Here is a 26828-nt window from a genome sequence, read left to right as displayed (position 1 = left end):
TTTTCCACAGTATTGCATTAAACTTATCCACTTTGCATTTTTCAATTTTTTGTGTGCAAAAATACTTTGAAAAACATGCATTCCTCTCCACAGACTGAACTTTTGGTCTGGTGTCACCTGCTTGTATCCATTTGTGTAATGCCATACTTTGGAATTTTGATACTAGTAAAATATCACCAAGGAGACAAGCAGATGGCAGACCCTCCACCACAAATGTTACATAGTGCTCCTTTAACCACTATATGGTCAAAATGCAGTATACAACATAATATTAAAATTTTCTCAAACCAACTACCTTCATTTCTATTCCATAAATTACCAATTTATGCTAAACAATGATATTAAATGTGTCTTTTACTCAAAAAAAGAAATATAACCCACTAAAGTTTTATTTAAATAGAAACACAAGAAAGTGTAATAGTCTAGGTAACAGTCTCTTAAAGGGACAGCGCTGGTTTCTGAGCCTATCCACAGTCATAGCATTACAGTGGGAGGACAGTGCACCGCCCCTTTAAGAAGATGGTAATGTAGAGTGTATCTAGGCAACGCTCTTATGTAAGATCTGTCACTTCCTCCACTTTGAAAGAACATTTAATTTCAAAAGAATCACTCAACGTATTCAACTAAAACAGGGCCAGAGGATGAAAAGGAATCTGATTAAAACTCTAATTGGACTGGTAGCAATTGTGAAATCGCAAATCCTGCAGATATTTAGTTAATATAATATCATCTGCAGAAACCTTAATGTCTCTATGTGTCAGATGCCCTTCCTGCATGTCAGATGCCCTCCCCGTGTCTCCCTGGGCGCTTATTCTGTATAAAAGTTGCTAACCCTGTAGTTTAGACCTCTACAAACATGTTCTGAAATACATGGGATTCTTGGATTACTTTAGTAGTTCAGATTCAGTTTCAGTTTTCTCTCAAATGTTGATGCTCCTGAATGAATTTATAATGTAAACTGTGAGCTGGACATTGATAATCAAATATATGGATCAAACCGATCTAGTTGTAGATAGTTGTATAGTGACAAATCCAGGCAAATATCACCATGGAGTTAAGCTTTCAATTCAATTGAATTGAATTGAAAGCAGGTGGTAAGTTACAGGTCAGATCTGCGGGAGTTAACTCCACTTACAGCAAAGATGCATGTTTTTCTAAGTATTTAAAAGATAACCCCATATGTAATAAAATAAGGGCTTTTATTTGAGTCTCATTATTTGCTGAAATGTCACTAGATTTGGCAATATGACAGTTTTGGTTTTTTTTGACCACGCACAACCAACAAAATTAATAAAAATGTCTTTCATTGTTAAAGGGAGCTTTTTCCTGAAAATTTAGCTATTTTTTGATCTATGTTCTAATGTTGTTTCCTCATCAAAAACAGACCTGGAGTTGTGCTTTGTTTCATTCACACACATTTAACACACAAACCCTGCATATTTAGGCTATTTAGTTTTTCTCTCAAAGACCAAACACTCTGTTCCACCTTGTGATGTCATGTGGTAATACAGGAAGTGCTCCACTGTGTTTTTAAACTCCATACACCTTCACTAGAATCATTTGGATGATTTCAGCTATGGAAATCTCTACTGAACTAACGGTAAAAGTAACTGTTAACTTGAAAACTACCACTTCATGAGATCACAACATGGAACAGAGCATTTTGAGCTTTAGAGATGTAGACAGACTAATAATAAAGGGTTGTGAATGAAACAAAACACAACTGCAGGTATGTTTTTGAGGAGGAAACAACATTATAACATGGCTTAAAGCTCACATGAGTCAGTTTTGTGTAATATAGGAGCTGTAAACTATGCAGACTTGTAATCATCGCTATTAAGACAAAATATATTCAAATTTCTTCTTCCAAAGTCTTGCGTCTGCTCCAAACCTCCTGATTTTACTGACAGATAATTAGCCGTAGGTCTCTCCATTAAAAAGACCCACGCTGATCACTGACCATCACAAATGACTGAATCTTGATCTTAGTGGAGTTATCTCCACTGCCTCAAATGTTCCACAGTGGAGGTTTACACTTGCTCTCACCTTTAGGGGGCACTGTGAAGGCCTTCTGCACCTGGGTCAGATACAGGACCATGGAGAGTTTGTCGACCTGCGCTCTGCTGGTGAAGTCTTCTGGGGACATGACCCGAGGGACGCCCAGCTCCTTCTCCAAGAGGCTGAAGGCCAAATGGTGGTTTAAGACGGGCTCTGACTCACTCAGGCTGGACATGTCTCTATGGGAAGAAACAAGTCAATGGATTTAAGAAGAGAGAGCGTGTAAAATCAATCAGTAGTGAGTTCATCTTGAAATAAAGGAGCAATGAAACTACAGAGAAGGCCATATTTACACTTTAATGGTCTTATATTACGCAAAATTGACTCTTGTGAGCTTTAAGACATGTTATAATGTTGTTACCTCAATGAAACAAAACACAACTCCAGGAAGTAACAACATGCCTAAAAGCTCACGAGTCAAGTTTGTGTAATACAGGACCTTTCACGACAGCCTCTAAAAGATAATATGGAGTTAATATGGAGTATATATCCCTGTGTGTGTACTCACATGAGCTTGGGTCTAAAATGGTGGATGAGTGCACACAGGGCCAGACCAGACCTCCAGGACTCAGTGAAGTCTGTGACATGAACGTTCTTATAACCTGCAGTGTGTTTCTGACACCACCTCAGCAGCTCCTCAAAACCACTCATAGAATCTACAACAAAACAAAAGTATTCAAAATGATATATTTCTATTTATTTATAAAGCTTACAAAACTGGATTTGTATAGTGCCATTCAAGACACCCAAAATGCTTTTCATTGTATTATTCATACTAGACAATGTGAGTGAAGTGTCTTGCCAAAGGACACAACAATGGTTTGTACTAGAGCCACCCCTGCCTCACTGTGGCACCTGGTTTTCCCAGCGGTCTCCCATCCAAGTACTAACCAGGTCCGGTCTTGCTTAGCTTTGGAGATCGGACAAGATGTAGCACAGACATAGACTTGTGTTTAATGGAGGTGGTCACAGTTCAAAGGTCAATGGCTAATTTGCATCATTTTTGGTGTAATTGCATCCAACATGGGTAATATAATGGGATAAAGGACTTGTTTACTAACACTTATACTCAGGGGTGGAAGAAGTACTCAATTCTGTTATTGAAGTAAAAGTACACAAACCAGAGCAAAGAAATATGCATATCAAATAAATCTACTTCAGCAAAAGTATTAAAGTACCCCTTTAAAACGTAATTAAACAGTAAAAATATTTTGTGCAGATTTTCAGATCTAAAGCTATAAAGCTTCAAATGTAGTGATTTTGATAAAAATTTTATGTATGTATTGAATTTTGTTCAACCGAAACAATTGAATCTATCGTTTTTTTTCTATGTTTTTATTTGTATGTTTTTGTTTACTCAGATTATAAATGTGTTAAAAATAAACCCCTCAGCCTTTTCAGCAGGTCTCAAACAAAAATAAAACATACTTTTACTTTGCAGTCCTGTTCAAAAATGTAGTGGAGCAGAAAGTACAAATACTGCTCTCTATGAAGTAAAAGTAAAAAGTAACCAATTTAAAATGTACTTAAGTAAAGTACAGATACCGGATACATTCCACCACTGTTGTTTTCAGATGTGAGTGCGATAATGTCCTGAGTTACTTTGATTCCCTTGTATCCTTCTTCTAAACTTCTCTACTTTTTTTAATTCAACAAAAAATCCAAACAATAAGATTAAAACACAATGGAGATTAGCAGTTGGGAGGAACCGACCTTGTCTCATAGGATTGTGTTTGTTTTTCACTTTATTGTTCAAAGAGCCGCCTTTGTCCGTGTCGTAGAGGTTCTGAACCTGAAAGTACACAAGAAACCAGTTTGTGCTGCTGTAGTTTCTATAGGGACGACTTAAGCACTAGACAGAGAATTCAAAGCACTAAAACTATGTCAATACAACGCTCAGCTGTGTATGTGCTGTACACTGTAAAACTAGTGAACAAAATAATTCAGTGATGATGACATTGTATATACAAGAAGAAGCCAGTAGAGGGAGCAAAAGCTCATTTAAGTGATCCATTGTATGCACTTTACATGTACTTGCACTTCACAGCCCAACACTCAATAGGCAAATTAACCAGAGAAACACATGGACTGGGTTTTGACAGAATTACCAAACTCCAGCACTCAAGCAGTAAATCTGAAAGGGATTCAATACTGAAACTTTTGGAGGTTTAAATATCTGTTCCAAGTTGTCAGTTCTGCTAATATCCCACTTTCGTCTATAAATTAGTGAAGACAATTTACTGGACAGTGTTGGGCCAAAACATGTAATATTTTTTAAAGTTGATCTGTAGTTACTTTAAAAGGTCCTATATAACACGTATACCTGGAGTTGTGTTTTGTTTCATTCACACGTTTGAGTAAGACTGCATTATTAGTCTGTCTACATCTCCAATGCTCTGTTCCACCTTGTGATGTCATGAAGTGGTAGTTTTCAAGTTTCAAGTGATATTAGTGAAGGTGTATGGAGTTTAAAACACAGTGGAGCTCAGCCTAAATATGTAGGGTTTGTGTGTTAAACATGTGTGAATGAAACAAAACACAACTCCAGGTCTGTTTGTGATGAGGAAACAACACTATAACATAGATCAGAAATGAGCATAATATGGACACTTTAAATGACAACTGAACTACAGGGTTAGCTGCTTTTACACAGAATGAGACCTCATATTATATTAAAGTACTGCAGTATACACCGGAGCTGACCTGGTGAGCCTGGATGGTCAGGTTGACTCTTTGGTATCGCGTTTTCGGGTTGATGCTGTAGGTGGCGTAGTTTTTACTGGTGTTTTCTGGCGTGGTCTGAGACAGGAGCTGGTACACACTTTCCCTGTAAACAAAAAACATGAAAAATAACAGATGAATATAAACAAAATCAATACATAGAAAGTGACAAAATGTATGTATATTTTTATCAGGTACAATCTTTAGAACAAATCAATATTAAAATGTTGACCTGGGAGAAATACTTCCAAAATTGTATAAAAAGAACAAACAAAAAAACAAAACTTAATGATGTGGATAGGGTTAATTTCAGCAAGACTTTTTCCACTCTCAATTTCAATGCTAAAGAAAAGGCTTGCACAATGATAATAACAACTCATTTATTTATACAATGGAGTATATATTTTTAAAACACAAAATAATAGCAGTTTCTTTAATATTATGATGTTGGCTTTGAAAACTTTTCTCTATTTATGTCACGTTTTAAAATAAAATACAACACAATATAAAGTACCGGTATATCTTGTACATTTTTAAAAGTTGTTGAAAATGTGATGGATTCATATGTAAACAGATTTCTGAAAAGTGAAACTAAAAGTGAGCAGTGTTATCTTTACTAGGTGATATAGATCTTTACCATCAAGTAAGTAAGTCATTAACTGTGTACGTTAAACAGTAAATGTAAAATTACTCATAGGACTTTCCTGAAACAATCATACGACGTGTGACTGTGTTATGTCATCGAATGGAGCTAAACAGTCTCGCCCACTTCGAAGTCTGCTCTGGTTCTGGAAGTAAAATTTCCATTCATTTTTCCCATGAAGTTTTAGAAAAATTCAAATAATAAGAGTTTGAAGGCACGAAGGAAGCTAACCAGCTACGTACTAACTAATATCCATAACACAGTTGTTTTAAGTCCAAAAAAGCACATTTAAAACACAAGATTAGGCGAAATGTTTTAATAACTTTGTTTTATAAAGTATCAGAAACAGATTTTGAATAAAAATATAGCTCTTGTGGTCGTTAGTTATCATATAGCTGATTAGTCCTGAGCCTTCAAACTTTTATTGTATTTTTTTTTGGGAAAGTCGGTGGAAAAAGTGAATGAGAATTTTACTTCCAGAACCAGGGGGTGGGTGGTCACGGTTGAGCTCCATATATGACAATACATTAGAATATCGGCCAGGAATACAGGCTGACGACAACACTACAATAGAACAAAGAACTGAAATTAAGTCCTACATGGTGTTTAACTAGATAGTCTTGAGTGTAAGATGAATGATATTTGTACATTTCTTATCTACTTAACCTTTACTTTATCAGGAATAGAACCAAGGACCATCTGGCTGAGAGGAAGCAATAAACACTTTCAGAGTGTGCAACAGGGCTGAACGAAAGGATCTCATTGTCATTTGTCTAAGGATGGCAATTAAAGTTGAGATTTATGTTTTAACAATAGGATTCTGTTCAAAGTTCATATTTTAAAGACGTCCAGAAGAAACGATACAAGACTGAAATATGACAAAGTAATACAAGAATCACATTTCAGAACATGTTTGTACAGGTCTAAACTACAGGGTCAGCAGTTTATATACAGAATAAGACCCCTCAGAGACACAGGGAGGGCATCTGACACACAGGGACATTACAGAACATGTTCGTGCAAATCTAATCTAAAGGGTTATGAAGAATAAAGTCCGCCACAGACTACAGGATTTGTCAGTCTTAAATGATTTTTAAATGTACACCAAAAAACACAAACCACAGACAGGAGAATTGTGTGAGATTTTACTTCTTATTGTCCCCTGAGCGCAAACACTGCAGTGAAGAGACTGCACACCACAAGCTAGAAGTCGTGAAGTATCAAAACTCTTTTCTACTTTACTTCACAAACTGTTGCTTGGTTGTAAAACTCTGTAAAACTATGATACGTATTTAGCACAGGTCCTATCCCACCAAACCAAGTAATAATTAGAAAATTGCATTAATCTGTCAAATGCACTTTAACACAACTGCAAATGAAGAAAGGCCATGCACTTGAAAAACAGCTGTTATAAAAGTCTCACCTCTCAGCCAGGATCTTGAGGTGAGGAGTCCCCAGGCCCCAGCTCCTCACCATCCAGGCCGTGTCAAACGCAGCCAGGAAGCCACGAGCGATCCCCGTCCCCAGAGGCCAGAAAGGCTGGAGAAAGAAATGAACAATACTTCCAATTATTCTTACTTTACATACAAAAAAAATCTTGTTCCACTGGCAGATTATTTTATTTATCAAGTCAAATCTGCTCAAATCAAGATCAATTATTCTTAAAGCCCCAGTATGTAACTTTATGACTAAAATAATGTTTTTTATTATGGATGTGTTTATTGCACTGAAACGGATAGAACTGACTCTGACACTTTAATGTAAGTAATCTAAACTTTCATAGACATTACTTTTTGCACACTTTTATACTAAACCAGTTCAGAACCACTGTTAAACGCTTATATTTGTCCTTACCTCCATGAGACAGTCCCCAACCAGAGCGATGAGCAGCTTCTTGCCCTTCCTCTCCCTCACCATAGAGGCGTTCTCTGCTCGGTGCATACAGGTGAAGTCAAACATGGCCACGTCCTTCTTCCCTTGGTGATTCTGAGCGAACTCCAGATCGGGCAGCTTTCCTCCGGTGGAGAAGTCAGCGGCATCGTGAGCGTACCGACACAGAGCATCATAGTCCACGTTCGACCGAGCCAGGAGGTCCTCTGCATCGGCACAGTCCTGAGCAGAGAGGGAGTTTATAAAAGTTACAATTAAAAGGCGCTGTACCTGATTTGTACTGTCTTAGAAACATGAAAACAGAACTAGTCCATTTTAAACAGATTGCAGTGGTTCAAAGTTATTTCTGACTTTCCTGATTATTCATTATTCACCACGATAAGTTTATTTTAAGTTTTCCACCTTCAAGGCACTATACAGTCTTCATCTGTGGGAGCTAGAATCACACTGCCAACCTGTGGGTCAGTGGATCTGTTCACTCAAACCAATGACATTTATATTGAGCTTTATATTTGCCTCATATGGAGCGAGTGTTGATATAGGTCACTCTTTATAATAAGCTCCCACCTGTTTAATGACCCCCTTCTTCAGCAGACTCTTCTTCTTGGCCGTCATCACAAAGTAGTGCGTGTCGTCTTTGTAGTACACGATGTTCTCCAAATCAATACCTGGAGGAGAAAAAGGAGAAGGGATATTTGAGTTTAACATTTTACATTCAGAATTACTTGAAGACGAAATAGGGTTTTAGTCCCCAACATAGACTGTAGAGATAAATGGACATAGCTAACCTGCTAGCCCTCACGTTCCAAATAGGAAGTGATCATGAGCATGCTTCTAGCTACATCAACTCCAATCAGTCTACACAGGACAACTATTGCCCTGCTCTCCGCAAATGCCACTGTCAGGCTCGTTATTTTGGTCTTAAAATGTTCATATTAACCCACTCTACATGATCCTGGTGTTTTTATTTCACTATTGTGTCCGTAAATCAATATGAACATCAATAACAAACAAATCAGGGCGTTTCTTTCCCCAAGGTTGCTACCGCTAGCGTTAGCAACAGGTTTAATTGACAGAGTTGCTAAGTGCCTGCCCCATGCTAAAGCAGCGATACGGGTGGGAAGGGACGTTAATTTCAAAAGCCTCGCTCCGGATTGGCTATTGCTATGATACCAGTGGTAGGAATTCTTAAAATTGAATTTGGCTCCAAATTCCCCCTATAACGGCTCTAGCCTGGATGAGCTTCATCTGACTGGAGCTGAACGCTATGAGTGACATCACACTTCCTTTATCCACTTCTTCAAACCGTCTATAGTTCACATGTTGTGACTTTACAAATTACATCACATTTACTTGTCATCTCTTTCTCATTTCCTTCCTGTGATTCAACCAGAAGTCTGAATGTCCAAATGCAAGTTCTAAAAACAAAATTCTACCATAACTGAAAATGACTTGAATATTTAATAACTTTATGTAGATTATTGTAGACTATTATTATACTATGTTTTATGTTCAAATCGTCAGTTCACCCTTTGCACCCATTTTGTAGAGTCATTTAACTTTTTTTCTTTGCTACATATCTGTTTGGTGACACGTGGCTGAGTGTTGAGTTTTCATGTTTGTTTTCCCAGTCAGTGAGACAAATGCACTATATACAGGGACAATATAATGTACCTTACCCTGGATCTTGCCTAAAACTAACACCTGCTTAAAACTAACAAAAGACTCTACTGGGCATATTAAGTCTAAACCTTTTTGTTGAAACTGTTAACTGTACTTTTTGTTTAGTTTGGAGTGCATTTCGTGTGACAGACTCAACAGCCTTTCTGCTCGTTCACACATTTTACAAAAACCACAGAGACGGGGAGGGCTCTGCAGTCTGCAAATCAATGCACAGGAACCTGCACAAAACAGACATGTGCAGCTCTGAACACAACATGGATCTACTCTCGGGAACACTCTCTGAACTTTGGCTAAATCTAGAAAAGAAACGCTTTCCTCTGCTCTTTTTTCAAAAACAAATATTTAAGCTAAACAGACCTAAGTGTTTCTACTGGTCTCACCATGCCGACTTAAATTATGTTCGTTTTGAGTAAATACTTGGAAGTTTTGCTCCAAATGTTTAATTTTTTCCTCCAAAACTTTTTTTGGCAAACTCTGTGCCAGTGCCCATCTCTAAAAGGACCTGGTTTAGTGCATGAATGACTCCAGGTAGTTGGGTCTTTGAGAGAAATTGACAAAAATGTTGATCCTGATCCTGATACGATTGTTTCAAATCCAGAGAAACCAAAGGCCATTAAGCTCTGACAGATTTTTATTACTTTCCCCAAATTCTAACATTAGCATTTGCCATTACCTTGTTTTACTAGGCCAAGAGTAAAGTAGTCACATTTCTGCAGTACCCTTTTTGGACCAAAGTGTTCAAATAAATCTTTGTGCATATTTAGACAGGTGGTTGGGCCAAACAAATATCATCCTTTGCTGGAGATTTAAGGCAGATAGCAGGTTCCCAAAAGTTCAAATATCGGTCAATATACAGCCCTATCTCCAATCTCCAAAACCAATAAAAAAAGTTCCACATTTACTTCACCATGCTTACTGATTTAATTTCTAAACCTTTAAATTTCATATAGACATCTCACCAGTTTGTGTGTGCAGGTCTTGGAAGAACTTCTGGTTGTAGATGCGTGCGACTCCGCTGATCTCTGCCACCTGAGCCTCTGCAGCTGTGTGTCTGTTCACAAAGTTAGCTGTGATCCCGATGGCCAGTTTCCCTCTCAGCTCCTTACTCTTAAATCCTGCCAAATAAAGAAATACGTGAGCAATCATCATTCCGAGCTATTGTTGACAAAAGTATCAACCAGGACTATCTTGTTGAGATTACTACTCCCTTTTTCAGCCATGACAAAGGCACAAGTCAACATTTAGACAATCACAACATTTTTTTAGCTAGGTGTGTCCAAACTCAGGCTTTCAGATCCTCTCAGTCTTTAACGCAGTTTAACACTTGACTGAAAACCCACCGTATCTCCCTGGCATTTAATACTAGCTAAACAGGATATTTTGGTGTTTTATTGTTGTTTTTCTATGTATTGTGTTATCTGCATATTTGTTTTTGTTGAGTTTTATGTGAAGCACTTTGGTCAGCTCAAGTTGTTTTAAATGTGTTTTAGAAATAAACTTGAATTGAATTGAATTGAATTAAAAACAGCTGCAAACCATAGATCTAATTTCCAAACATTTTAACATTAATTTAAAGTGACCTATAGGATCCAGTTCTTTCAAAACTAGACACTCGTTTGAACAAGTATTAGTACTGAAAGAAGTCAGATAAACAGGACAAAATTGGACAAACTTTTCTTAACAGTTTTGGTAATGACCTCATTCTATATCAGGCATAAGACGACATGGTAATAACACTGAAACTACAATTATTTTGTGCTGAAAATGACATTCTATCTAAAATGTTTGTTAGTATCAACATTGAAATTGAACTTTTGGAGCATTATTTATATTAGAAATACACAGAGTTACGTTGACCCTTGCCCTTTGGTAAGTCTCACCTTCAGGGCGTAAGCTGCCTCCTGCTGCAGAGATGAACACGTCGAACTGGTACGAGGAGACGGGATGAGACGCAGGCTTTATCTGGGCCATCCAACCTAACACAGGGACATTGAAAGCGACATATTATGTAAACAAACGCTTTTGACCACATTATAACAGTGTTCCCTTGTTATTAGCTTACTCAGAGTTGTATTTCAATTGATTCATGCATGTTTGAGAAATCCATTTGAGATTTGAGTGATCAGAAAATGACTGTTTTCACCTATCACCTATCTCCACCCACTGCTCTGTACTTACTGTGATTATTCGAAAAATTCTACCACCAGGTTATAAATGTCTTATTATCATTTTTCAACCATAAAAACACAACGTAAATGGAAATTTACGGGAAAATGCCACTGTGAAAAGGTGAGGTTTATCAGTTATATAGTTTTGGCCAGAAATAAGTTATAGTTTAATACTAGAATAATATTTTCACGAGTAGAAAAGCTGCTAACTGTGTAGTTTAGACTTCTACAAACATGTTCTGAAATGCATGAGATTCTTGTATTAGTTCTCTCAAATATTAATGCTCCAGGGCTTGTTGAACAAAATCATAATTACATAACTCCCTTCTGTATTTACACAGTTAAATGGCTCATGTTACGCAATTTTTTGATCTATGATATAATGTTGTTTCTTCATCAAAAAACATACCCAGACTTGTGTTTTGTTTCATTCAGACATGTTTAACACACAAACCCTGAATATTTTGGCAGAGTTCTTCTCTCAAACTGAAAACTCCACACACCTTCACTAGAATCATCTGCATAATTTCAGCCCTGGAATTACCAATCTCTACTGAACTAAAGGTAAAAGGAGCTGTTAACTTAAAAACTACCTCTCCGTGACATCGCAAGGTGGAACAGAGCATTGTGAGCTTTGGAGATGTACAGACTAATAATAAAGTGTTACTCAAACGTGTGAATGAAACAATACCCAACTCCAGGTCTGTTTTTGAGGAACACTCTAACATGACTTAAAGCTCACAAGAGTCTATTTTTGTGTAATATAGGACCTTTAAATGAGTGCATTGGAGACAGTACCGTTTTCTCCCGTGGGCTCCACCAGACCCTGGTACTCCACCCCACTGTGCACCTCCACCCCCAGGAGCAGAGCCACTTTCAGCAGGATGAGCTGCAGCTGACGGATGCCTAAAAGCACACACAGGGATTAATGCCTGGTTAAATCCTTGGTTTAGTCCTTTGGTTTAGTACTTTGATTTAGTCCTTGATTTAATCCTGGTTTAGTCCTGGTTTACGTCTCAGGTTTACATCCCTGGTTTAGTCCTGATTTATGACCCTGGTTTACATCCCTGTTTTAATCCCTGGTTTAATCCCTGGTTTAGTCTCTTGGTGTAGTTGCTTGGTGTACGTCTCTGGCTCAGTCCTGGTTTAGTTCTGGTTTAGCCCTGACTTAGTCCTAGTTTAGTCTTGGTTTGTCCCTGGTTTGCTCCTGGTTCAGTCTTGGCATAGACCTGGTTCAGTCCTGGTTTAGTCCTTGAATCCCTGCTGAATAGTTACAGTTACAAATTTCCATTACAAAGTTACCTACATCTCTAAAAAACCTTATTAACAGAACAGTATTACAGTATAGACTCCACTCACTGACGTGGTCCAGAGCTCCAGTACAGAATTTCCCGTAGAACTTTTTGGCACATAAATTGCGCAGGTCGATGATCGTGTAGGGCCAAAGATGGAGGACGTTGTTTCTGGAGAAAGTTTCTCTCTTTTCGATCACCACAACCTGAGCTCCAAGTAGAGACAGCTCTATGGCCGTCCTCAGCCCACAGGGTCCAGCTCCCAAAACCAGGCACTGAAACAAGGAGGAGCAGTGAAGTTGTAATATTGATTTAAATGTTTGTGTCTATAAAGCAAGGAGATTCATCAGTGAGTCTTTAACTTCACAGATTGAGAACATTTTGGCTTGACTGTATTGTACTGTATTTAAGATGTTGCTGGCATTGATACACGCCACAAGTACACACTATTCTACTTCTTTCTCCCATTTTATTTTAAACAAAGATATATACAGGATTTTGGCTAAAAATTCACCTTCTCACTGGTATGATGTGTAGACTTGTGGCACTTGTGATGGTGTTCATGGTGATGTATCATAAATGGAAAGAAGGAATGTCTCATTGGGCACCGCAATTTACTGACCTGGAAGTCAGTGGACTTATTCCTTTTATTAAGTCGTTTTGCATTAATATTGTAAGTTAAAATGTCCAAATATAACAGATATAAGCAAAATATGGCTATTCCCCACTGTCCTAATGCATTCCTAGCATCCTAATTATTCACCATGATGAGTTTAAAAGCACTTTTCACAGCTTTAAGAGGCAAGAGTTTTGCCACCACAGTTCTTCATGATCTATAGACAGGGGAACATAGGTATCTCACGTTCAAAAATCTAACCATGCTCCTCAGTCCTGCTTCTCCCAAAGTCCAGGAAATGGGGAACATAGGTAGGGCTGTCACGATAACAAAATTTGCCCACTGACACAATAACAATAATACAAGATAATCTCAGTAAACCATTTTTAAATAGGCAGTAACAACCCTCCACAGTTCAAATCTTATCGTTTAACAATAAAAATACGTCTCAACAATCTCAATTTTTTTTTTTACAAATATATAGTACCGGTAATTATTGTGAAACGCCTAAACATAGAGACCTGTGCGCGCATAAAATCCCCGTATTCCCCATCCATGCAAGTTTCCACCCTGTTCTTAAACCTGACACTATTCCTAATCCTAACCCATAGCGCTACTCCTAACCGTTCTACCTCTGCTTAACCTTAATACATAAACTACTGTTAAAAAAACATCAAAACATAATTAAACAGAAAGTAGAAAACATACATACATCCATCATCTGAAGGCATGTTCCCCTGAGACGTACTGAACTTACCGTAACTACTGGCGTACTTAAGGATGACCCCGACAACAGCCTTATTTCCTGGTTCACAGCCAATAAAAATGCTTTATTATTCCATTAACTAACTAACTAATTGTAAATAGTCTAAGAAGGGTGGCTCAATAGGGTAGCAACCCGAAACCCACAGCCAAACGCCAAATGAGCGGGTTCGTACTTCACAGTTACAAAATCACCTGAACACCCACAACACGTGTGCTGAGATGGGTCTGCAAACACTTAACGGACGTTGATCTGGAAACTGCAATAGGAAAAATAAATAAATCGCCCAAGAAATAATTTTTTTTAAGTATTTAGCATTAAAATCAAACCTATCGATAACACTAGCGGAAGCGACCTCACAGGAAAACTGATTTGTCTCTTGTTAATGTTTATATCTTGAGTTATGGACACAAGAAAATACCAGGATCATGTAGAATGGGTCAATACGAACAGTTTAAGACCAAAATGATGAGCCTGACAGCAAGATTTATGGAGAGAGGGGCGACAGAGAGAGGAGTCGATGGAGCCCGAAGTGTGCCCATGCTCAATTCCTGTTTGCAAAGCAGCGGCTAGCAGATTAGCTATGTCCATTTACATACAGTCTATGATTAAAACACAGTGAAAGTCAGCATTACCTTATTCTTCGCACAGACTTTTCCCTGCTGGTAGTCTGGATGTGAGGCTCTCTTGTCAAACTTGGTCCACATGGCCTTGGCCTTCCATGAGTTGAGTTTGTCCTTCAACGTCCTGTAGAAGGTCTTGTAGTCTTTGGGGTTGATCTCCAGATGTTTGCACAGCTCAGAGAAGTGATGTTGGACTTCTTTAAAGGTCTGAGCCTGGGTGAAGAGCTCAAACGCGGCGTGGGACGGGTTACTCTCCGATTCGTCCATAGTGGAGGTTGTCAAGGTTCAATCACTCAGTCAGAAATCTGTGGAACAAGGAGGATACAGCCAAATAAGGGATGGCGGGGAATATAAAAATAATCTCTAATGGGGCTGTAGGCTTTGTATTAGTTAAATATAAGGATTTATGTGGGACAACAGCAGAAAGGAGAAGTCAATGAGTGAGTTAGATCAAGATATGGTATTATTTGGTAGCTATTTATATGTAAAAAGGCAGATTAAACTCACGATTCACAAGTTTAATCTGTCTTTTCATAAATACATTGTCTCCTAGTAGTTTTTGCATGAACTTTCCCTGCAGGTGTCGTCTTGTGAGTGCAGTTTGGGTCAGATACATAGATATCAAATCAAATATGTAATAGTTTTGAGTAGGCCGGTCTCAATAATTTCTAAATCGACTTCTCGTTCACTACATGACAGATGGAACACTATTTTTTGGCGGTCAATTTTTATCACAGGGAGTTTTTCTTTGCACAACTGGGAAAAGTTTGGTTATTTTTCTGTACTTTGATAAGATTTGAGTTGTAAAAAGTTGAATTATGAATGTCTCTGACGCAATATAAATGCAAGATAACAACTTAACTCTTGCATTCTGTTATTTATTCTGTTATATTGTACATTTAGAATACTTTTTGAGATAGAGTTTTGTTTCAATATTATCGATTCCGCAATATATCACACTTCTAAATTTGTTATCATGACAGGCCAAGTTCTGAGAGCTTTTTCCACACCTCCTTTTTAGTTGACTAGCTAAACAATTGATAGGAAATGTCTTAAGGCAACCATGAATTTCTTTTGTCGAATGCAGCTTTAGTCTCTATTGATGCCTTTCAGTTACAACAGGTTAGCAGATTTATGCAGTTAAACAAGTCCCTCTCAATAATAATAAAGAAAAATGTCAAATAGCATTACAGTCACTAGCTAGCATTAGCCAACAGTTTCTCAGTTAGTCGCACTCATTTTTTGGCGTCAATACTCGATCCCAAGCTCCTGAAAATGTCTTTAAAACATTTTGGATTTTTTGTTTTGTTTTTAGCTTTCAGACGATCTAAAAAAAAAAATTAAAAAATGTATTTGCTAATGTGTGCATTGTGTCACCATGGTAACAGTGGAAGATTCTTGATCCTGGAGTTGAAAAATGATGAAAAACACTCAGTACCCTCTGTTTTCATGTTGTCTCCATGAAGATTTGATTGTTGTACCTAGAATGTTCCACAGTAGGCATTAAATTGATCTTCCTCGTAAATATTCAAAAAAAAAAAAAAAAGTGTTATTATATCGAAAAACAAGCTTTTTAGTGTCACCTCTTCACAGATCAGAACTGCAACCTGGCTTGTCTCCATGGATATAGTTATGTTTAATGAGATACTGTGGAAGATTCCAGTCAAAGCAATAAGACCTCAGTGCAGGTGGAGGGCCCAATACTAGAAATGTTACATAGTGCACCTTTAATTCTTTATCCTGAAGACAATATACTAGCCACCTAAGACGAGTGATAAAATGTGCTTCCAGTAAAGTGAACCATGGCGGCTACATGCTGATAATGGACGTTTATGGGCCCACTCTGAGTTGGTTGTTGTGGTTTATTATAGGGTTGGATCTTAGCATCACTGAGACACTTCACACTGTGCAGTCACATAAACACTTCCTGCTTTTTACCTTTATAGAGCTGTTAATATGACGTCATGGGTCAAACCGGATAGATAGACAAGACTTTGAGATTAAGTGAGATCATTCACTCAAGCCTTTAATGTAATAGGCCTAGTTCTGGTTTAGTTCTGGTTTAGTTCTGGATTAATCCTTGTTTAGACCTGGTTCAGTTCTAGTCACCTGGTTTAGTTGCTGTTTGGTCCTGGTTTAGCTGTGGTTTAGTTCTGGTTTAGTCCCGCTGTAGTCCTGGAATAATCTTGGTTCAGTGCTACTGTAGTCACCTGGTTTAGTGCCCGTTTAGTCCTGGTTTAGTCCTGGTTTAGTCCCACTGTTGTCCTGGATTCATCATGGCTTAGTTCTGCTGTAGTACCCTGGTTTACTCCTGATTTAGTCCTAGTTTAGTCCTGGTTTAGTTCTCGTCTAATCTTGGTTTAGTATTGGTATTGCTGTGGTTTAGTCCCATTGTAGCGATGGTTTAATCCTGGTTTAGTTCTGCTGTAGTACCCTGCTATTAGTCTTGGTTTAGTCCTGATTTAGTTCTAGTGCAGTCCTCGTTTAGTCTGCTAATGTGACGTCATGGGTCAAACTGGAAAAACTGGAGTGGATTTTTTCTGGAGTGAGTCTGAAGTCCTGTGATGTAAAGGGGATTTCCCACCTCCTTATCTACCTTAGTAATTACAGAGAACTTTACCCAGAGGCCTGCTGTGGGCATCTGGTTTAGTCTTCTTCTTTAGTCCTGGCTTACTCCTGGTGTACTCCTGATTTAGTCCCGTTCTAGTCACCTGCTCTGTTGACTCATGTTTCCTTGCTGTGATCTTTATTTTTATGACGGCTCTTCCTCAATCACACACGCTGCATTCGTCACCGCTCTAGGACAAAGATAATGGAAACAAGACGGTGTCAACATGAGCCTCGAGGAGATAGAAACTGCACTGAAACCCAACGACAACAAGGAACAAGGAACAAGGCTCTATTTTATATGAAATAGAGGTGCCATGTATATATTTCACTTAAATTAAAGCTCCCATATTACGTCCTTTTCTACGTTACAATGTTGTTTCCTCATCACAAACAGACCTGGAGTTGTGTTTTGTTTCATTCACACATGTTTAACGCACAAACCCTGCAGATTTAGGCTGAGTTCTTCTTTAAAACTGACCACAGTCATTTCTGCTTGTCCTTGAATAATGAGCATACTCCATTAACATTAACATTGCAAAGTAAATATGATTGTTTGCAGAGCACAGCTAACAGCGTGTATAACACTCTAAAAGTGATGCATACACAGAAAAACCACAGCTGTTACCGATGTGGCTGAGAGCATTTCCTGTGAATTCATGTATTAGTTTGCCATTTCATATTTCAGGCTTCTTGTCAATTCATCTGGATGTGTTTAAAATGTAAACTTTGAGCAGAATCCTATTATCAAAACATAAATAACAACTCTAATCCCAATGTCAGAAAACAATTTATATATTTCCCCAGATTGTTTAGCGCTGTTATAATCTCAGGTGACACGAGAAACTTTAGATTAAATGGGTATTACATTTTCTTAAGTTGTAAAATGTTGGATTTTTATAGTTCGTACTGAAATCAGGCATTTTAAGGCTAAATATCAAGAGCCGATAGCCAAAATGCTAAAGAGTGCAAATATCGGCCCGATATGTTGACCAAGCGATATATCTATGTCTTTTTTTTTTTTTTTTTTTTGAATCCTATCCTTGCTCTTAGCCTCTTACAATACATTGAATAAGACCCCATAGAGGCGGGGGAGGGCATCTGACACACAGGACATTTTAGAACATATTTGTAGAGGTCAGGGTTAGCATCTTTTACACAGCCTAACCTAGCCTCCTTTTAGTCTAAATTGAAACCATTGAAACCAATACAATGCCCCCTTTGATTCATCTTCCAGGTCGTATTATCCTTCCATGATGTACATATGGGAGTGTAATGGAGGGATATTTAAATAGAGCTTTTATACGTAAGACACATCTCCACCTCAAACCCAAACACACAAATATGATCCATGTTTCCATATTCTGCCCTGAGCTCTTGTGAATCGCTCTGTGTCCTTCGCTCAGGGCAGGATCCTGCTTGTTTCTGCCCCTCCAGGCCACGTCAATTACTTCCTTTACAGCTACATACCAACTGAGGGAGGACTTCTTTGAAAACACCAAAAACAACAAACTTTAAAGTATGCAGTTATGACACAAGTATTATTTCAGGTACACTGCAAAAAAAATGTGGATTATCAAAATGACTTGCATCTAGACTAACTTTGGACAACTGCAAACTGTTTTTAATGAGCTTGTTCTGTTTTTCACGTTTTACAGACAGTAAAAAGAAAGAAAAGTGCACTCATATTGCCAGATTGATGTTGTTATTTTAAGCAAAGTTAAGTTAATAAGTTAGCCATCAGCTATTATTAGAAAAACACTTGTGTTAAACTGTAAATAGGAAACTTCAAACATAAGACTTTTAGCTCATGGAAAAACTGAATCATACAAACCCAAAACAAGACACTCTGAAAACAATTATGTCAGAGCGGCCATCTTGGTACTGTCTGCTGATGTTTATTAACGTTTGCAGAATGTCAAGCACATAAGGCTAAATGAGCAAACACGTAACGACAATTTGGGAAAAGGTTCAGGCTGAAGTTAGCAGCTTTTACACAGAGTAAGACTCCTGTGGAGACACAGGGAGGGCATCTGACACACAGGGACATTTCAGAACATGTTTGTAAAGCTCCAAACTACAAGGTTAGCAGCTTTTACGCAGAATAAGACCCCATGATGATGCATATTTTGTTCTCCTCGTTGTTGTCTTGGTATTTAGCATTAAACTGCCCAATAAAATGAGGTCACTCTCAATCACTGGTGAATACAAAACAGCCGTCATCTTGGGTACAATGTCTCTTATTATTGTTGCTTAACTAGAAGTTACCAAGAACCTAACCCACCTTTGCTCTGATCTAATAATCCATAAAACCAAGATAGCACCAAGGAATGACGGGGAAGTAGGGCGGAACGATTTGGGAAAAATATCAAATTAGGATTTTTCTGAATAAAGCATAATGTTTTGATTCCATTTGCAATTTATGTTTTAATATTAGGATTCTGTTCAAAGTTCACATTTTAAACATGTCCAGAAGAATTGAGAACACGACTGAAATCTGAACTGACAAACTAATACACGGATCACATTTCAGAACATGTTTGTACAGGGTTAGCACTTAGCAGCCTGTGCTAAACTGAAAGGAGTTGGATGAATTCCCTGTTTGGCTCTGGGGCTCAAACGCAAAACTTCAGAACCATGATTAAAAGCGATGTACCTGATTTTTACCATCTTAAAAACATGAAAAACAGAACTAGTGCATTTTAAACAGTTTGCAGTCGTCCAAAGTTACTCCTCACTTACCTTATGCATTCAGAACATCTTAATTATTCACCAGGATGAGTTTATAGATGCTTTTCACAACTTTCAGAGACCAGAGCAGACTGCTGTCGTCACGGTAAAAGCAACCACTAGCATGCCAACACACACTTACTGATTACTGGACAATGAAGCGCTTTATAAATTAGATGCAGACGGTACACAGCAGTCTTATTTTGACCTCAAGAGCTGCTTATGCATTATATCTGTACTGGGACGAGACGTATTTTGCTTATAAATTCATCACAGTGAGTAACTAGGATGTTCTGAATGCATAAAGTATGTGAGGAATAACTTTGGACCACTGCAAACTGTTTAAAATGTACTAGTTCTGCCTTTCACATTTATAAGACATGGTACGGAGCTTTTAAGTGAATGCACAGGCAGTTGAAGCGGTCTGCAGAGGAGATGGACTAAAAATAACTCAATAGAACAAACAAAGTGGCGTTTTTGTATTAGATTTTTAGCACAGGTTTAGTCTATTTTTAGCCTGCCCCATTTTCTGAAAACAAAACACTGACAGTTAAAGACACTATTATTATCCGACACACTTCAAGCGTCAATGAGGAAGTGGAGTTTGCAAAGTCATAACCACACGACACACTACAGCCTCCGGTATCTGCACAAGTAGAAGTAAAGCAGTAATAAGAAAAACAAAACACAACAACTTCCGAATGATACTACTCAAGTACAGTGGTGGAACGTAATGAAGTACAAGGAGTAAAGTACTGTACTTAAGTAGGTATTTCTGTATTTTACTTACTATTCACAGTGGATACTTTTTACTTTTCAGTTCTGTTCAAAAATGTAGTGAAGTAAAAATAAAAAGTACTTTTCATATGATTTGTGTGTTTATTTTTGCCATGTTTGCAGTAACATCTTGACTAAAGTTTTCGAGTTCAAGCTTCGGCTTTGAGCGAAAATACAAGCACAAAATTCATAAGAAAAACTAAAAAATTAATTTGTATTGTTACTTTTGACCAAAATATGTCTCTTTTTTTAATCAATGAACAACACTTGTGTGAAATACTTTTACTTTTTACTCTTAAAGTACATTTAAATGAGCGCTTTAACACTTTTACTTCAGTCGATTTTTTCATGTGATATTTTTACTTGAGTAACTCTCTCTCTGTATCTGTACTTTTACTGAAGTGACAAAATTGAGGACTTCCTCCACCGCTGCTCTAGTACAAGTAAAACCATGACCATAATAATTAGCACAGTGAAGATACTACTGAAGTATTTAGCATCTCTTATGTTCTGAAGTAGTCAGGCATATTCTCTATAAAACAATAGAAATGAGAAAAATCTTTTAGTAAAATATCTTAAATCAGGCAAATTCTGCTAAATTGACTTTTCAGAGCTGTTAACCGTGTTATATTTGTTTCCTTCTCATGTACTTTGTTGAAGTTATTTGTGGAGTGATTCCTGCATGCTGCAATCTTTAATCACTTATTTTCAAGACTCCATTTTACTGATCAATCCCCGTTTTCACCACTATCAGCACACGCCCACTGTGACAACGCACTTTGTTCTTCAATTTTATTTTCTTAACCGGTGATACTCATAGGATTCAACAGTGTCGCATACTCATTTTGGTACAAATGAAAAAAACCCGCGGCTCGCTAGTGTGATGTGCAACTGTCCATAGGGGGCGCCGACAGCTACACGGCTCTTTGTTGTGATGATGTTTGCGGCAATTGTTTTATTCTATCATATTGTTTAGGTGAATACTGCAATTTAAAATGTGCAAATTATATTAATATACGATCCAAAGGTGTTGTATATTGTAACTATAGAGCAGACATAAGCACAATATGTCTGAGTTAAGCAATAGTCAAATATTTACAAAGTACCACTGGAGATGTTAAAACTGGTTTGGAATGAACAAATTCTGTGTAAAGTCAAGTTGAAGCGTGAACGTGACGGAATGTGGCCCTTCATTTTTTCATTGTCAATTATTATCAAGTTTATATTTCATGAAACAGAAACAAGAAATAAAAAAACATACTGTTCCACGTTGTGATGTCATCATGTGGTAGTACAGGAAGTGCTGCACTGTGTTTTTAAACTCCATACACCGTCACTAGAATCATTTGGATCATTTTAGCCCTTTTTCAATCTTTATTGAGCAAAAGCTAAAAGGAGCTGTTAACTTGAAAACTACCACTTCATGACATCACAAGGTGGAACAGAGCATTTTGAGCTTTGGAGATGTGACAGACTAATAATAAAGTGTTACTCAAACCTGTGTGAATGAAACAAAACACATCTCCAGGTGGATGCAGTTGTAGATATGGGCATTAGCTGAAAGAAGTAAACAGGATTTAAAGGGAAAGTGACCTGATTGTTCCAGAGCCAATTAACGAGATTATCTGCACTCGCCTTTAAACTGTCTCATAAAGTCTGTGTACAGGTTAGACAAGAACAGCAACGACAGAACAGCAATGACAGAACAGAAAGAAGAAGAAGAGAAAGAAGACAGGAAGAGAGACACAGAGAGACACAGAGAGAAGAGAGGGAAAAGGAGAGAGGGAGAGATAGGGAGGCACGCACACACAGAGGAAAGAGAGGGAAGAAGAGACAGTAGAGAAAGACACAGGGAGAGATACACACAGAGGGAAGAGAGGGAAGAAGAGAAAGGAGAGAGGGAGAGAGAGATAGAGACACATAGAGAGAAGAGAGGGAAAAGGAGAGAGGGAGAGATAGGGAGGCACGCACACACAGAGGGAAGAGAGGGAAGAAGAGACAGTAGAGAAAGACACAGAGAGATACACACAGAGAGAAGAGAGGGAAGAAGAGAAAGGAGAGAGGGAGAGAGAGATAGAGACACATAGAGAGAAGAGAGAAAACAAGAAAAAGGAGAGAGGGAGAGAGAGACACACAGAGAAGAGAGGGAAGAAGAGGGACAAAGAGAGAGAGAAAAGAGGGAAGAAGAAAAAGAGGGGGAGAGTGAAAGAGAAAGGAGGGAAGGAGGAAGAGAGCCAGAGAGAGACACACAAAGAGGGGACAGAGAGCGCGAGACAGACACACAGAGACAGAAACAGAGAGACAGGGAGAGAGAGAAGAGGAGGGAGAAAAAGAAAGAAATAGATAGGTGAGAGTAATAGAAGATGAGGAACAAGAGAAAGAGATGGGGGGGAGAGGAGTGCCATTTAAAGCAAAACTAAAGTCACGAGTCTTCTGAGAGAATACTTTGGAGAGATGGAGAGAGAGAGTTTATCTGACTGAACAGGTTTCTAGTGACATTTAAACTCATCCTGTTCACGTTGTTCTGTTGAATGAGAGGAAGGAATGAAAGAGAGAGGCAGAGAGACGGGTCGTCGTGGTCACAGCCCAACTTAAACAGACACAGAAAACAATAGAATTCATAAAAATATAATGTAAAAATATGGATCCATTCATATGTATTTGAAATGTACATGATAACACACTGTAACATCCTGACTAAACATTTTCGAGTTCAAGCTTTGGCTTTGAGCAAACAAAAATAAAAGAGAGAGAGGTGACTAAGGTTTTGTCCAAGGACACAACAACAGCATCATCTGTGGGAGCTGGAATCGTGCCATCAACCTGTGGGTCAGTGGATCGGGCCACTCTACCCATGATGTTTATGTCAAGAGTGGGATTCGAATCGCCAACCTCTGGATCAGTGGACAAATACTCTACCAACTGAGCCGCTGTCAGATAGTGAGTGCTAAAATGTGCTTGTTCGTCTTTGTTGATCAAATATTGCACAAAATGCAAATTGAGCCAAGTCAATCACAGAAGTAAGAGTAACTTCCTAAAACAGGACCAAACTATGGACTAAACCAGGACTAAAACTGGGACTAATCACATAAACTTTGCCCACAGCCACATTTCAAATAGAGCTGCTAAACTGGGCAGTGTCTGGAGGACTAAAGAAAAGAGTGAGGGGTGTTTATAATCTACACCTGTCTGTAATCAGGGCAGTCCTGTGTGATGTCACATAGTACTGGACACTGCAGTGGCCACTGCAGGCAGCACACACACAAAGATGCAAATCTACATATAGTTTGGCCTAAAATTGCCAAAAAAAAAAGACTAGGAACAGTAGCCATAGCTATTAAAATACCACATACATATTTAGTAGCGAAAAAAGTGGCTTTAGTGTTTAGTTCCACTTCCTTTATTATACAAAATTTACTCTTATGAGCTTTAAGTCATGTCACCTCCTCAAAAACAGACCTGGAGCTGTGTTTTGTTTCATTCACAAATGTTTGAGTAATCCTGCGTTATTAGTCTGTTACATCTCCAAAGCTGAAAATGCTCTGTTACACATTGTGATGTCATGAAGTGATAGTTTTAAGGTTAATAGCTACTTTTTACTTTTTGTTCAGTAGAAATAGGCCTTTTCAAAGCTGAATTTATCCAAATGATTCTAGTGAAGGTGTGTGGAGTTTAAAAACACAGTGGAGCACTTCCTGTAATATCACATGACATCACAAGGTGGAACAGAGGTTTTTTCTGTTTGAGAGAAGAACGCAGCCTAAATATGCAGGATTGGTATGTTAAACATATGAATGAAGCAAAACATAACTTCAAGTATTTTTATGATAAGAAAACATTATGATATAGACCAGAAAATAGTGTAATAAGGACTACACAGGTGTAACACCTAAACCAGGACAAACTCATCTGAGGACACACTCAAAAGCACCGAGGCAGCAGAGGCACCAGGGCCGTCCCCACAGCTGGAGAAACACCGAACACACGTGAACAGTCCCTATAAATACACTGTGACGAGAAATACAAAGATGACTAAGAGTTTGAGTCACAACCTGGCAACACGTGCCTGTGCTGGAGGCAAAGGTGTTTGGGCAGGTATATACTTAAATATAGAGTACGGTTCAATTTCACAGTATAATTACTATATCAGCTTATTGTTCAGTATATGATGGAAAGAATATATTGTTAGTTTATTTTTAGGCATTTTAGGGATAAAAAAAGGTTTTTTGGAGATTTGGAGGTCATACAATTAAGGAAAAATATCTTACAAGTATTACGACTGTGATTAGATTTGTGATTTATGATTTAATAACTAACACAAAAATTACATTTCAGAATATATTTGTGCAGATCTACTACACAGTTAGCAGTTTTTATACAGAACTTAAGTATTTCATTGTGCTGTTGTGGTGGAAGGTGACAAAGTACAAGTAGCAAAGTGCTGGACTTAAGTAGAAGTTTTAGGCATCTGTACTTTCCTGAAGTACATTTTACAGTGGATACTTTTTACTTTTACTTCATTACACTTGAGAGCAGTATCTGTACTTTCTACTCCACTACATTATTGAACTGGACTGAAAAGTAAAAAGTACTTTTCATCTGATTTGAGGAGTTATTTTACCAGGTACATCCTGACTGAAGTTTTTGAGTTCAAGCTTCAGCTTTGATCAAACAAAATAAATAAACAAAATTCATAAGAAATTGATTTGTATTGCTATAATTGACCAAAATCTGTACCATTTTAATCAATATCACTGCATGTCCACTTTAACAAATGGACAACACTTGTGTGAAATACTTTTACTTTTCACTCTTAAAGTACATTTTTAAACAACTTTAATACTTTTACTTAAGTAGATTTTTTCATGTGATACTTTTACTTGAGTAACTTTTGACCTCTGTATCTGTACTTTTACTTAATTAACAAACCTTAGTACTTCATCCAGCACTGATTGCTCATGTATATATTTTTATAACAGGTTATTTTACATTTGGGAATGAGTTCAATGGGACTCTCCAACTTCAGGGTGACTGTGTCAGTGGGATAACACAGTCTAACCTAGTTTCAATAACACACTATCATTTATTTCTATAGCAACATATCGCATTTCAAACTTTGTACTGTATGTTTCAATAGACCTGGATAGCAACGTGTAGTGGAACATAACAAAGTAAATGTAGTAAAGTGTAGTAAGTAAAAACCTAGGTATCTGTACTTTACTCAAGTACATTTTTAAGTGGATACTTTAAACTTTTACTCCACCACATTTTTGAACAGGACTGAAGAGTAAAAGTATTTTTTATTCTTGTCTGAGTCCTGCTGAAAGTCTGAGAGTTTATTTTATGAAGGTCATAGTTTGAGCAAACAAGAATATATAAAGAAAAAAAAAACGAATTGAAGCTTCATTAGATCTCAAAATCTGTGAGAAATACTTTTTTACTCTTTACGTACATCTCTTAAAAAAGTTCATTAATACCTTTACTTAAGTAGTAAGTTTCATATGATACTTTTACTTTTACTTGGGTATTTTTTTGCTCTGGTACCTGTATTTGTACTTAAGTAACAAAACTGAGTATTTCTTCCACCACTGAGCACAACTAGACAACATTTCATCCCTAAATATGAACCAGGAAAACTAAAATGAGATAAGAAACTTTGAAACAGCCTGTGACAGCCTGAGTAAACAGCACGATCCTCCATAGGACCCGCTCACAGCGCGCACATCCACTCAACACTCATTTATACTGAGGCTGTTTTAAATCTGCGCGTAGATATGAGGCATTTTCACCCAAAAACAAAGCACTGGGGGAGTTTTAGCAGCTATAGAAGTTGCATTGAAAACTCAGAAAGCAGAAAAGCGTGAGCGCGGAGCAGGCACGAGTCCTTACCTTGTGTCCGGGGAGAGGTGAGGGCAGATCGGTGTCGGTGAAACGCAATCCTCCGTGTCTCCGCTGTTGTGGTGTGTTTTTGCGCATTGTTTACACGTTTACAGGTGAAGAGATAGACAGAGGGGAGAGAGGGAGGGACAGAGAGAGGGGCAGGTGGGTGCGCGCACTCTCCGACACTTCCGGGACGTTCTGGTAAACCTCCGGAGCCCGGTCCTGCGCCGGTACACGTGACGCAGCAGGGGGCCCACACACGCGCTCGATCGCTGGACTATTGTGGGTAATATAATGCTCAGGTAAGATCAGAGGTGGGGAGAGCAGCTGATAGTTAGATATAGAGCTCAAGTAAGAGTACAATTACTTTAAAGGAG

General features: G+C 38.0%; 1 protein-coding gene across 1 annotated transcript in view; it reads right to left on the bottom strand.

Moving 5' to 3' along the window:
* Positions 1-26613, bottom strand: part of mical1 (microtubule associated monooxygenase, calponin and LIM domain containing 1) — a 42706-nt gene extending 16093 nt beyond the window's left edge. Inside the window, exons 1-13 of the mRNA XM_033969817.2 lie at positions 26461-26613; positions 14470-14762; positions 12523-12730; positions 11962-12069; positions 10876-10971; positions 9955-10110; positions 7880-7980; positions 7277-7534; positions 6846-6961; positions 4762-4885; positions 3772-3850; positions 2567-2714; positions 2047-2237 (exon numbers count right to left, since the gene is read on the bottom strand). Of these exons, the coding sequence (XP_033825708.1) occupies positions 2047-2237; positions 2567-2714; positions 3772-3850; positions 4762-4885; positions 6846-6961; positions 7277-7534; positions 7880-7980; positions 9955-10110; positions 10876-10971; positions 11962-12069; positions 12523-12730; positions 14470-14724 (1840 nt within the window). The 5' untranslated portion in view covers positions 14725-14762; positions 26461-26613. The remainder of the gene's footprint in view (positions 1-2046; positions 2238-2566; positions 2715-3771; positions 3851-4761; positions 4886-6845; positions 6962-7276; positions 7535-7879; positions 7981-9954; positions 10111-10875; positions 10972-11961; positions 12070-12522; positions 12731-14469; positions 14763-26460) is intronic.
* Between the last annotated feature and the right edge of the window lie 215 nt (positions 26614-26828).

This window comes from Periophthalmus magnuspinnatus, chromosome 7 (genome assembly GCF_009829125.3).
Source record: "Periophthalmus magnuspinnatus isolate fPerMag1 chromosome 7, fPerMag1.2.pri, whole genome shotgun sequence".
NCBI lineage: Eukaryota > Metazoa > Chordata > Actinopteri > Gobiiformes > Gobiidae > Periophthalmus > Periophthalmus magnuspinnatus.
The sequence above is the reverse complement of the archived record's forward strand: the minus strand, read 5'-3'. Positions and strand labels throughout refer to the sequence as shown.